This window comes from Scomber scombrus, chromosome 8 (assembly GCF_963691925.1).
Source record: "Scomber scombrus chromosome 8, fScoSco1.1, whole genome shotgun sequence".
Taxonomy (NCBI): Eukaryota; Metazoa; Chordata; class Actinopteri; order Scombriformes; family Scombridae; genus Scomber; species Scomber scombrus.
This window is the reverse complement of record NC_084977.1, coordinates 582,883-597,017: the sequence shown is the minus strand read 5'-3', so window position 1 is coordinate 597,017 and position 14,135 is coordinate 582,883. Positions and strand designations below refer to the sequence as shown.

The 14,135-nt window shown below is 40.8% G+C and overlaps 1 protein-coding gene across 2 annotated transcripts in view; it reads right to left on the bottom strand.

Annotated features, from left to right (window-relative positions):
• Positions 1 to 14,135, bottom strand: part of slc5a9 (solute carrier family 5 member 9) — an 87,333-nt gene that overhangs the window by 22,066 nt on the left and 51,132 nt on the right. For both annotated transcript variants that reach the window (XM_062424006.1, XM_062424007.1), the window contains 3 exons: positions 11,469 to 11,576; positions 6,826 to 6,976; positions 6,300 to 6,468 (listed from right to left, as the gene is read on the bottom strand). In XM_062424006.1, coding sequence (XP_062279990.1) covers positions 6,300 to 6,468; positions 6,826 to 6,976; positions 11,469 to 11,576 — 428 coding nt within the window. The remainder of the gene's footprint in view (positions 1 to 6,299; positions 6,469 to 6,825; positions 6,977 to 11,468; positions 11,577 to 14,135) is intronic.

The following is a 14,135-nucleotide window of genomic DNA, read 5'->3' as shown; positions in this document are numbered from 1 at the left end:
TAACTTCTTCATGCTTTGTCCAATTCACTCCAAACTTCACATGACTGATGAGTGGCCGCCCTGAACACACCAGACCACACTAGACCATATGTGTAACTACCTGTGACTTCCCCCTACTGGATGAACGAAACATTGCATTTTTGGCCTCCTTCCAGGTTTTTTCTCACTTTCTGCTTCACGCCACAGCCCCGCCATGCCTCAGGCCCCGCGGTGGCATGGGTGAGCGAGGGCCCGCCATCGCCGCTTGCGGCTTTAATTGTTTTTGTAATTTCAGCAAACATACTTTTGTTTTAGTTAGGGTTATTATACCCATAAATGTTTCCTAGAATCAGAAAGTCATCATTTTCTTCAAGAACACGTTAGCAGACACATGAGAATCCACACAGGAAAGAAAACAATCGTCTAAAGGATCTCTATTTGTGGTCAAAACTTTTCCAGGGAAGTTGTTTAAAAGTATAGCGACACCTGCTGATTTATTTGTGCCATGACAAAAAATAATTTTTCAACCATGTCATTTGAGTGTGTCTCTTGTAGGAGATAACATTGCGCTTTTTCATTTTTACAAAAAAGGTTGATTTTCTTTTTATAGAATATCTAAGACCCCTAGCATTAAGTGAAACAAAAGAGAATGTAAAAACTGAAAAAAGACGTAAAAGGAGGAAATGTAAATTCAGTAAGAAAGTATTGACATTAGTTTTGGAATTAGGCCCTATTGTACTACCCAAATCTAACACTATTAAACTTAGTAATAGTAGGAAAACAGATCTTCTTGTTCTTCTGTAGTAAGTGGTTTAATGAGTTTATGAATGTAAACAGCACTAATAAGGGAGGTTAGTGGTAGAATATAGCTTATTTTAAGTTATATTATTTAGCGCTAGCAAAACTTTTAAACTGTGGTCCACATAAAGTGCATCTGAACATTTCAGAACTACTTTCAACAGCAGCATGTAATAAAAATACTTAGCTTATAACATATCAAAGTAGAAATCCTGAGTAATCTGAAAACATTTTAACCATAGAGCCTTCCAAGGGACTCTTATATAACTGAGAGTGTAAGGCACATGTTGGTGCGTAGATAAACTAATCTAGTGCAACCCTAAATCTGTTGATGTACCCCACATGTCTTCTGTAGTACACATTCTTCCCAGCAGCTCTGGCTTGCTCCATCTTTGGCCATGCAGCAGCACGAGCCTCACGGTCAGCTTTGCAGAAATCTTGCTTGAAGTGAGTCCCCAAGTCTTTACAGATCTTAGAGTTCTTGGACAGCTTCCAGAAGGCATCCCGGTGATTTCTCATGGTGAACTGCATGATGACTTGACGGCTTTTCCCTTCCTTTCGTCTCCCAAGGCGGTGAACGGTGTCAACCACGGTTTCCATCGACGTAGCCCACTGCAGCCCAATCATTGAAAGGATACCAATGACGACATCTCGAATGTGTTCGTCATCTTTTTCTTTCAGGCTATGCATTTTGAGGTTCCAGGGCCTCTTGTATCGCTCCAACTCAAACACTTTTTCTTTCAGTTCCTCATTTTCTTTAACGAGCCTGGGCATTTCCTTTTCCATTGATTGCATTTTAGCTTTGCACTCTTTAATCTCAGCTATTGTCGCCAAGATCGATCGATCGATCTGTCTTAAGAGAGAGAGAAGAGGAGTGCTGCACCTTAGAAATCTTATTGTACAGTGTAGAAATTATACCTTTGAAATTTTGTGTGCGTTCTAATAGAGCATCACAATGGTTACATGGAGACATAGAGGGGACCTGAAAGTCGCGGACTTGTAGGTAAGGGAAGAAATTTCTTCTTGACAATTGAATTTAGTGCAGAGTTGCTCAAAAAGCATCATCTGAGTAGAGATCCATAAAGGTCTTGATACCCGAATTCTGCCAGTCAATGAAAGTTTAAAAGGAACGTTTAAAAGTATGGTTAGAGAGAAGGATAATGTAGTGTAACATTTTGAGTGTTAAATACTAACAATGAACAATGTTGTATCTGCTTAAAGGGTACTTGATTATTGATTGTTATTTGCTAAAGATAATCAAAACTGAGGGCATTATGATAAAAGATGAGGTGTATGTGATTCTGCATTTACTGAGTGAATAAGTACATTTGATGATCTGATAAACATACCCTGAATTATATGTGATTAAATGTACTACACTTTTATTATTATTATCTTTTAAAATGAGAATGCAGCAAGAAAAGTCACGAAACAGTATTATAATTGAGATAGTATCTCTTGTATAGAAGAAACTGAACTGAAGTAACCCCTGTATGACACTCTGAAGATTCAAGACTACACTCCAGGCACCTGCGACTGGAGTTTTGACGAAAAGACCATTATGTGATCAATGCCAAGAAAAGTTTTGCCATTGAAGTTTTGGAAGGAATCTGATTGGTTGAAATTTACTAAGGCAAAGGGGATTTCCCATGGGCAGCAAAATTATCAGTATAAAAGAAACATTTGATCCGAAAATAGCTTTGGTATCATTTTCTGCGCTTCCTGTGCTGTATCTTGATCGTGTGGATTATTTGTCGACAAATAAAACTCTAACTGCATTCAGCTGGACGACTCTTGGTGATTTTTCTGTTTGGACCTTTGAAACTTTAACTTTTAATATAACGAATTATTGGACTCTTATATTTGCTTCTACAATAACCATCCAAAATGACGATGTAATTTTGACCAAATACTCATGGTTGATTTCACAATTTTATTTTTTGTATATATAGCCAATGTACAATCGGACGGATATTGGAAGCCCAGTAGTAAGCTAAAAGGTTTGGCGCAGCCATGACTCCAAGGCGTTTTGAACACTGCAAAATAGTTTTTGTAATTAGGGGGGCTTTGCCGTTCCAAATGAAAGAGGATATGAAGGTATCAAGCCTACGGAAAAATGATTTAGGGATGAATGTTGGGATGCACTGAAATAAGTAGGTACATTTGGGGAGGATATTCATTTGTACAGAATTGATACGACCGGCAGTAGAGAGAGCTAAAGACATCCAACGTTTGAGATTAAGCTCTGTCTGAGCAATTAAAGGGAGAAAGTTAGCTGAAAAAAGCTTAGAAAATGTATCTGTAACACAAACGCCCAGGTACACAAACTTATTTGTCACCCTGAAAGGAAGAGAAGTGAATGAAAATTGGCGAGCAGCCTCATTAATAGGAAACAGTTCACTTTCCTGTAAATTTAGTTTGTAGCCTGGGAAGTCATGAAATTGTTCCAAAGTGCGAAAAACGTGTGGTAGAGAGTTGGCGGGGTCGGAGATATATAAGAGCAGGTAATCAGAATAAAGTGAAATCTTCTGTTCCTGCCCCTCCCTGATGATACCTGCAATCCATGTGTTATGTCTAAGTGCGAGGGATAGGGGCTCGATGGCTACAGCAAAGAGTAGGGGTGAGAGGGGGCAGCCCTGTCTCGTACCATGGCCTACTCGGAAATATCTGGAAGAAATGTTATTAGTGCGAACTGAAGCTATTGGAGACATGTACAGAGGCCTAATCCAAGACACAAACTTCTCACCGAATCCGAACCTTTCAAGAGTGTAAAATAAGAACCTTCATTCCACCCTGTCAAAGGCCTTTTCGGCATCAAGGGAGACTAATAGCTCAGGGGTGGAGGAGTCCAGCGTGTTGTAGATAATATTAAATACCCGCCTCACGTTGAAAAAAGAAAACCTGTTCTTAATAAAGCCTGTCTGGTTGGCGGATACTATGTTGAACACTCTCTAGGCGAGGGGCGAGAATTTTTGCAAGAATTTTTACATCTACGTTAAACAGAGAAATTGGGCGGTAGGAGCCACAGCAGTGAGGGTCTTTCTTCTTTTAAGAAGAAGTGAAATTTGGGCTTCACGTAGCATCCTGGGTAGAATGCCTGATTCAAAAAATTCATTATACGTATTACTGGAGGAAGAGTCGAGATTGTGGAAACAGCAGTTCAGGTCGCCTCCTATTATCAGGTGATGAGAGTCAATATTAGTAAGGGAGGAAAAAAAATTGACAAAAAACTGCTCGTCATCATAGTTAGGCGCATATATATTTGCCAAAATTAGAGGGGTATTAAACAGAGTACCTGTCACGATGACATAGTGCCCATTGCGGTCTGCAATTATGTTGGATGAAATAAATGGAATAGAGCGATGGATGAGGATGGCAACACCCCGTGATTTGCTATTAAATGATGAGTGGAAGGATTGAGGGACCCAGTTTCTGTGTAATCTATTACGACCAGATATGTTCAAGTGTGTTTCTTGAATGAACGCAATTTGCACCCTAAGGCTGTCAAGGTGAGAGAGGACTCTATAGAGTTTTGCGGGCTTGCCCAAGCCTCTACCATTCCAACTAGAAAAGTAACTGATTTACCTGCAGATCCAAAAGTCAAACTACCATCAACCGAAGCCATAAAAGTGTAAAAATGAATTTGACATCAACCGCAGCAGCATCAGGGTTTCCCTATAATGTTCCTTAACAAGCCTACAAGCAAGAACAGACATAAAGATAACAATAAAAAAAAGACAGACCCCCCAACTCCACCCCTCCCAGAACACAGTGTAGCCATTATCCTTAAGTAATCAGGACTATGTAAACTAGCCTAATCCTATCAAGAAAAACAGAAGATATAACATAAATGCATGCCGAGGTGAATGCTCACAAAGCATGACGTGTAATAAACAGACATACACATGTAGGTAAGAAAAACAGCAACTACTCTTATGCCCATAAGGGACTACTGTAACCGCTGACCAACTTTGCAGCACACAGTAACTAAACATGCTGAGGATGACAGTTTAAGGGGTTAAACCAAATGTGTAGAAAAATAAAATAAATAATAATAAGCAAATAAAAGGGCAGCCATTAGAAAACAGGATGTCTAAAGTGTGCACATATATGTATGAGACAAACTCTGTAGCTCATAATAAATCAATAAAGACAGCTTTATTGTCAAAACGAATGAAAAAATGAAAAAGCTGTCAGTTGAAAACTGGATGTCTCGTGGGCACACATAGATGTGTAATGAACAATGCCATTAACTAAATAAGTAAAGTAAATAGTAAAAGTAAACTCCCCCATTTAAAACCAGAAGTCTAATGAACACAAATGTGCAGCTGACTGCAGCAGAGCATGATCTCGTTAAGATGACAGCAACAGTGACATGTCGTTGTGGAAAATGAAATGTGATCAGCAAGACAAAAAATAAATAAAATAATATGGTCATCGTTGCATAAGTAGCTAGAGTTTACAGTGGCTTATCAAAACTGCAAACAATGGGGACACAGGTTAACCCCCAAGTCAAACAGCAAATACCTGCAGTCCAGATCGGGCAACGTTAGCTTTATTAACGAGGTCGCGTTATGCCAGTTCGTCAGCTGTATCAATCCACTGGGACGCCAGTGGTGACTCCGCTGATGTTGCCGGGTGCGCTGGAAGTCACAAAATCCATGGCCTGCTGAGGATCGCTGAAAGACCCTTCAGCCTCCCCTGGTAAGGTGATGCGGAGCCTCGCGGGATGATGAAAGCCAAAGCGGGCACCTGGAATGTCACGGAGCCGTCACCGAAGGCCGCCCGTCGTTTCGCCTCGCTGGAATTGAGGTCGGGGAAGATGTGGATTGGCCGCCCGTTGTAGGAGAGTGTCTTCACCTGGCGGAGGATGAGCTCACGGATGCGGAAATAGTGGACTCTGATGATAAAGGGTCTCAGTGGTTGATTGGGCCTCGGTTTTGCTTGTAGTGACCTGTGGGCTCTGTCAAGTAAGGGCTTCTCTTTTAGGCGAAGTAAGTCTTGGAAGAGACTGGAAATAAGCTTGTACAAAACATGTCTACATCGCTTCAGCGCAACAGTGCCCCCCTTCCCGTGTTTTATAAGTTTGATACTGGTGGCCTTCTCTGTTTTTAACAGGTGCCTGGCTTACCGGGTGTGTGTGACCTCCAGAGCCGCAGCGGAAACAAAGATTACATGAATTGAGCATCCTGCAGCCAGAAAGAGACCATTATTTTATTATTTTTATTTATTTTAACCCCATAATTTTATCCTGGACTTTTTAACCTTCCTTGCCCCTTTTAATTTGACTTTTTTAGTATTTTATCTGTGGCTTAAATTGTTGTTTTAAAAATCACTACAGCTTTAGTAAATCTGCTTGCCTACAATCATTTGCATCCCCTTGGTCATTGTTTGTGTTGCTCTCACCCCGATATTACAACGAACCTGGCGGTTAAAAATCTATTCAATCATCAAAACCATATACACTCACTAAACAGCACCCATATTACATGTGTGTGTGTGATAGGGAGAGAGGAACCTACCTGCTCATTAGCACGTGGCCAGAAGATAGCCATTAGGAATACAGCAGTAATGGGTGGAGCAAGAAAACTGGTCACTGACTGGATATAATCAAACAGCTGTCCACTATTAGCTGTTTGAATGACTGGTATCCACAAGAGACTAACACACACCAAGACCAGAATGAACACCCTGAAAACACACAAAATACTATAATTATGTCAGCAGTGGAAGAGGCCTAAAAGAGAGGAAAGTTACAGAATGCTGTATACAAATAGCAACTGAATAGAAAGGAAAACAAATGAATATCACTCTGATCGCCTCAATAACTCATTAAAAAATATTGAGTTTTCAGCAGACAGAGCAGTTCAATTAAAAAAACATTAAGAAACAAAGTGTCAATAGTTGAACAACCAGAATCAGTTTTGTGTAGGTGACTTCACTTCACTGCTGAATTTGGGACAGATCTATGGTTGTGTGCTGATGCATCCAAATCTGTCACAATAATGTAATAACAATACATCAGTATTGTTATTCTTTCAACCCTACCTTCCAACAATCATGAGTTCCATCTCTGAAGCCTTAGGCCTGGCTCTGTGATAGAGGTCCAGTGTAAACAGAGTGGAGCTGCTGTTAAAGATGGAGGTCAGAGATGACATCAGCGCAGCAAACATCACTGCTAGCATCAGACCACGCATACCTGAACAGAGAGAAACCTGGTCATGGTAAAATAGCCGGTGAATAATTTTGATGTGTTACTACTCAAGATTCTAAGAAACACAGGCCATACAATGTCTGACAACCTTACATACACATAAATGTAATAGCATTTTGAAACTTTCATGTTCACAGTTGGTCTCTGACAGAGGTGGACTCCCCGTAATGTACTCCTAATTTGTACAACGCTTTTCAATGCTGGTGTGTGGAGAGGGGCACACATCATGCCCTCTATCTGATGATTTTTCCTCCAGCTGTTAGTAGATAGAAGAGAGGCTTTATCTATGGTCACATGCTGTGGCCATTTCATCCTACCATGAAGACGATAGAGAGAGATGTCTTTGCGCACCCTATGGTGAAGCGCTTCTTTAAAGGAGTCACAAGACCACAACCTGTGTAGTCCTTGTCGTGCACAGTAGTGTTTGTGGACTCTGGTAACTCGTCCAACAGCAGATCAATGAGAAATTACACTACCTCTAGGGGGTTGGACTCACTCACCCTTCTGTATACAGTCCAATGCATTTTAAAATTCTTCTTAGTATAACTTAGTATAAACATACACATACTTATCACAATTAGAGATGGGCATTTGAAGAAATGTTCTTAATCAATCAATCAATCAATCAATCAATCAATCAATCAATCAATCAATCTTTATTTGTATAGCGCCAAATCACAACAAAGTTATCTCAATGCACTTTACACATAGAGCAGGTTCTAAACCGTACTCTTCAAGTTTTAATTTATAAAGAGACCCAACATTCCCACATGAGCAAGCATTTAGCGACAATGGCAATCTTACTTTAAATAGCGCCAAATCACAACAAAAAGTAATCTGAAGGCACTTTACACATAGAGTAGGTCTAATATTCTTAATCACTCATCAGAAATAATTAACGATCAATTATTATTAATCATTATGTTTTTATCTTAAAATTGCCATGAAAATACAAAATACAGTGTATTTTTCCTCAATTAAATCTTTATTCCAAGAACAACAACAATCCTCTTAGACAAGGCAGTTAAAGTTCAACTGTTCAACTTAAACAATAAAGATATTTGGCGCTTGTAAAAGCAGCCGAGCCCCAAAGTTACTCCAGCCTACTGATTCTGTTGCGGAAGATTAGCATGTTAGCATGTAGGAGCCATATGTGTGTGTGTGTGTGTGTCATGTTGGTAAGTTTGGATGTCGATGTGATGTGGGTGAGTACACGCCATTGGCGCTTGGGTGGTGGGCGTGTCACTGTGCGGTGTACTCTGATTACAGATACATATGGTCACCTGTGCTTAGTTCTGGTTTTGTCCACGAAGGAGGGTGAGTCGGGAGGGAAACTTTCTGTTGACCGCTTAAACATCACATTATGGACCCTTTTTGCATCTTTACCTTGCACTAGCGCATGTGTTAGCATTTGTTAAAATGTATCAGCATCATAGCGTTGTGATATGATAATAAAGAGCAATACATTCAGTCAAAGGATCGAATGTGAATTAATTTATGGACGTGTCAATAGTTATCTCTTGTGTTTAGCTTCCCGTGGCGTGTCGGTTTTATAGTGATTGTCAGTCAGCCGCAACATAGCATGTTAGCATGTTCAGGGGTCAGTGAGCGCAGCCTGGTGACAATCAGACTTGTTTGCAGTGTTTACAATGAACTGTAATTTTTTTGTTGATTCCACGTCAAACTTTGCCTTGACCTCTTCACGTTTATGTTTGATATGCAGAGCAGCTCGAGTCTGTCACCTCATTGCTGCCATATAATGAAATTCATTTGCATTGCTTCAAGACTCACACTTCACAACTTATATTTGATACCAATGCTAGATCGATTAAAATTGAACAAATTTCTTAATTATCAATTATCAATCATCGATCGATCATGCCCATCCGTAATCATAATATCATCCACTGTGCTCAATAACAGCAGAATATCACCATGTCTCAACCCAAACATGAAGTACAACTTCCACTGGCCAGGGAAGTCAGAATGTGGCCACAGGAAGCTTCAGCACTACAAGACTGTTTCAAAACCACAAAGTGGGACATTTTCAGAGAGGCAGCAACATATGACAGCGTTACTGACCTAAAGGAATATACAGCCTGTCATTGGCTACATTAATAAATGTATAGGTGATGTGACAGTGGTCTAGATGACAACCTGACCTTCTCCATCAACACCACACTAGCAGTGGCTGGGAACTACCTTCTACAGAGGCATCCTGACCTACAGTTTCACTTCCTGCTTTGGCAGCTACAAGGTCTATGAACAACGGCTGTTAAACACGATTGTGAAGACAGTCAGCAGGATCATTGGTGCCCCTCTCTCCTTTCTGATGGAGATCTATCAGCAGCGCTACATTCACAGAGCTACCTCCATTATTAGTGACTCTCAACACCCTTCCAACAGCCTGCAGACAGGGAAGTGGTACAGGAGCATCTGCTGCAGATCCAGCAGGATGCTGAAGAGCTTCTTCCAACAAGCTGTAAGGCTTGTAATTAGATTGTGCCCCCCTCCACACACACACACACACACAAACACTTCACCAATATAGGATGCTGGCCAGAGCATTGGGACTGGACTGGCATTTATGAGACTTTGACAGGTTTCAGGAAGCAGGTACGGTAGGCACAATTGTTTACAGTCCTTTAATCTTCACTTTGCAGGGTTTGGGTTGGGTATGTATATGTAGCATAGTCCTCATTGCTAATGTATTTCAAGAAGGAATACACCAGAAATACAAGCCCAAATAGTGCTACGGGCATAAAAGATAAAGGAAATAACTCTCATCCAAAATACTGGGTGTGCAACATTTTCACATAGCTTGATTTAACTTAAAAGGGCTCTCTAGCCACATATAAGTAACCAACAAGAAACAAAACAGACAAAGCTTTATCAGGGACATCAGGCTCCAGTTGCCACAGCAGTCTGCTCTAGTCAAGGCTCCTGGCACTGAGGGCTGCAAGCACTCTGCTTCAGCAGGGACACCCGGCACTGGGATACCAGCGCCCCCGCTGTCTCCTCACCAAGGTATCAGGATCACCCATATTCGCAGCTCCACTGATCCCTGCAGCTCATTTCTATCGGGCAGTGGCTTCGGGATGTCATTGCCCCGAAGCGCAACTCCCACAACTTCAGCAGACAGAACCATGCAAACCAGTTTTGGGGGTTTCCATGGTGGATGATCATTCTCCACCTTCATGAGATCAACCATCCATTGCTTTCACACCATTTCTACGACCATTTTATAATCAACGCCCCTTTCATGCATTGAACATAACCTACCTGTCGTTCTATCTCGTCACTCCAACCATTTCATTATCGATGCCACTTTCCCAACTATCAAAACACATATGGCACGCTTATCCTAGTGTTATCTGCTTCTTCCCTAAACTCCTAACCGACAGCCGAGCCTGGTATCCACTACGTTAAATTCACTGCTAAGAGCCAGCTAAAATCCACACCGGCTTCCTCTTACTGCCGACACATTGTCAGTCCTTATTACACTATCAGCTATAGACATAGCATTCCTTATGCTGCTGGAGAACGAGAAATCTGAAAAAATCTGAAAACTGCGATTGATAAGTGACTTTGAAATTCAAAGTCACTTATCAATCGCAGTTTTCAGATTTCTCGTTCTCCAGATTCACAGTCACAACTCTCCAATCTGATCCATGCAACCATTTCCACTTTCAGATTTATCTTCTTCTCAGACGACTCTGTCTCGCTCTTAACCCAACCGATCTAGGCAGATGGCCATCCACCAGAGCCAGGTTCTGCTCTAGGTTCTTCCTATTTAAGGGGATTTTTATCTTTCTGTCGCCAAGCACTTTCTCATAGAGGAACGTCGGGTCTCTACTGACTCATCTACTCAAAACAAAGTACATCCAATCAATCTGACAAGCTATACCCATTTACTGAACGTTCCACTGAATTCTTTGGAGACCATCACAAAGTATTTGCAATTCCAGTAATCCCAAACCTTATCATCATCAGAGCCTCTCTTAATCTCCGAATTCAGACGAGCGCCTAATCATTCCCGGCTAAACCAGCACTTTCGCCATGTATCATGGTCGCACCATTCTTAAGATCCGCTCAGGCTTTAGTGGAGGTTTTTTTGGGTGTCCTCGCTGCCCGGGTGCTGCGGCAGACCTCCTACGAGCCGCCCCAAACCTCCTACGAGCCGCCCCAAAACATAAGAACTATGCTCATCAATCGTTTTCTTAATAAATCGTTCAAACGCATCATGTTGTGGGTGTGGTCCTTGCTAGTGAAAAGCGCTATATAAGTACAGTCCATTTACCATTGAACACAAGTAATGTGTCTTCTTGTTGTTCAATTTTGACCAGAAACAACACTGTGTGTATGTGTGAATGTGTGTGAGAGAGAGAGAGAGAGTGTGAGAGAGAGAGAGAGAGAGAGAGAGAGAGAGAGAGAGAGAGAGAGAGAGAGTGTGTCTGAGAGAGAGAGAGAAACTCACCAACAGGCATCAGCTCCACCACTAGTTTAGGGTAGGCAATGTTGGAGCAACCAACTGCAGCTCCACACACACGCTGACACACTACTGGATCCACACAACCAACCTCGTCTACAAATGCACACGCAGACACAAAGACAGATATACACACAGGGTTAGAATGGATATGTAAAAACTTAAGTATTATCTTTGTTAAAGAAAACATATAAAAAGGCCAAGATTTTTTCTATATTTTAATTTGCTAGTGTTTCCATTTTTTCAATGACAGACGCCCAGACAGATAGATAGGTGCTGTATTAATCCTGAATCCCAAGTAATTAAGTACTAAGTAATCTCAAATCAAAAATAAACAGATGATGGGCCCTATTTTTCTTGAGGCGCAAAGCCAGCACTTGGCTTAATGCCAAAATAATGCACTTTACCTCAGGCACAAGTCTATTTTTTGAGTCTTGCTTGATCTTTCCTCTGTCCTTGCTCCTCTGTTGAACTAGTAGTCGTTCTGGAACGCAGTCCGAAAGCTCTTATTTCTGCTCTGAGGAGCTAGGAGGGAGGAGGATTCCTGAGAAGCCATGAGCAAGGATACACCAAACTACCATGAAGAGTGAAGGGCTTTGAAGCCATTTTGACAAAGAAATTGTTTACTATATATTGTATTGTAATGAGGAAATGGGGGAGAGGGTTTCTATTTACTTGTGGGCACTTTTAAATTTTACATTTATTTATTTGGATAAACCCCTAGAGATGTATCATCTCGTTTTCGAGGGGGTCCAGACATATAAACAGACATTGATTCAACATACAGACTAGACAATACAAAAGACAAACCAACAATATTAAAAATAAAAATACAGAAACCAAAAAAACAAACAGAAAGAAAAGCGATGAACGGGCCCTCGCCCCCCCCCCCCCATGCATGTCGGGGCTGTGGTGCAATCGGAGGACGCGCAAGTAGAAGTCTTCTTACGCAGGCTTTTATTTGACGTCGCATGATGTGGTGAAATATCACTGCCTGTGTCCACTATGTGGCGCTAGAGATCACCCGCCAATTACATGTCATGTTGTTGTATGTGATGTGGAGAAGACATCCTGTAAATTTCATATAAATCGGATGTTTGTCATATGAGGCTGACTTCCTGTGTCCAGTAGGTGGCGCTGTGTATATGACACAGTATTGATGCATAGACGTGTTCAGGGCGTCACCCTCTACATGCGTGATTAATTTGGTGTAGATTGGACGATGTCTGTAGGAGTTATAAGGATTTCCTGCCTGTGTCCACTATGTGGCGCTGCATCCATGTAAGGACGCGGCCTCGCGGTCTTCGAAGACCGTGTGCTACTGAGGAACCTCAGAAGGATGCATCAACCGTTGTGAAATGGGACGGTCTAGCCTTCGAACCATTTCCTGGTTGCGTCACCAGCTGCGTCACCAGCTGTTCCCGCCCATAAGACACGAAAGGCACACACAGAAGAAAAAACACACAGAAGTATAAGACAAACAGCAGAAAGAAGAAAAAAACATAAGAATAAGACAAACAGAAGAAAGAACAGGTGGTGGTGGTGGTGGTGGTTGGAGATGTTACATATTTTATTATTTTTTAGTTATTATAGTATCATATAATTTCATTATTATAACAAATATTTCAAATACTACTCATGTTATTTATTTTTTTTTAAGAAAAAAAAGAAAAGGAAACGGATATTTATCATTGCCACCCAGTGGATGATGCGCAAAGCAACACTGCTTGACCCAAGATACCGGGGGGACCACATGAAGCCACCTGAGCTAAGTGTTATAAAAGCAGAACTGGTAGCGGAGATGACGGCGGCAGCAGAAGCAACATGTGAATGTCTTTTGCACAGCACATTTTTGAGTGTTTAATTAATTATTAATCTAAATGATTTTGAATTTTATTGTTTTTAGTATAATTCGTTTCGTTCGTTTAAGACCTTGGTTAAGATCATTTTATATAATTCGTTTTGCACGGGGGGGGGGGGCGGCATCGTCCATCGGACCAACCCCAGTGGACAGTGGAGACCAGACCCCCAAACACCCTGAATACCAGCCCAGATGATGTCCCACTGACCACAGAAGACACCAGGGTCTTTATTGTGGCATCCCATCCAGCCCAGCAGCACTGCCAGGGACTCCTGCTCAGCCTATTACATTATTTTTTTATTTTATTAATTTGTTATTATTTTTTTTTTTTATTGTAAATCATTTGGAATTTTAGTAGTTGTTTTTAATAATACATATTTTGTTAATAGTTTGTTCATAATTGTACATCATTTTCTAATAATAATCTGCAAATAGTTATTTGTGATGTATTTTTTGTAAATAGTTAAATGTTAAGACTGCCCCCTTGTAGAGTTAAGTTTCATCCTTTGCTAATAAAAGAAAATATTAGAGAAAATATTAAATCCCTTGTTGTTCCTGAACAGTAGCACTTTATGCCGTTTGCTAATCCTGTTATAAATTGTACTTAAATTGTAAATACTAAATGGAAAAGACAACGTGTAACAATTAACAATATTTTTTATTTTATAACAATACCATATAAAAACATAAACATTTATTAACAATAACAACCATTTTTCTTTTCGCGGGACTGCACATAGATATATATGGAACTCAGCCTCTATTCCCTATTTAACAGTTGCTACATTAAAAGG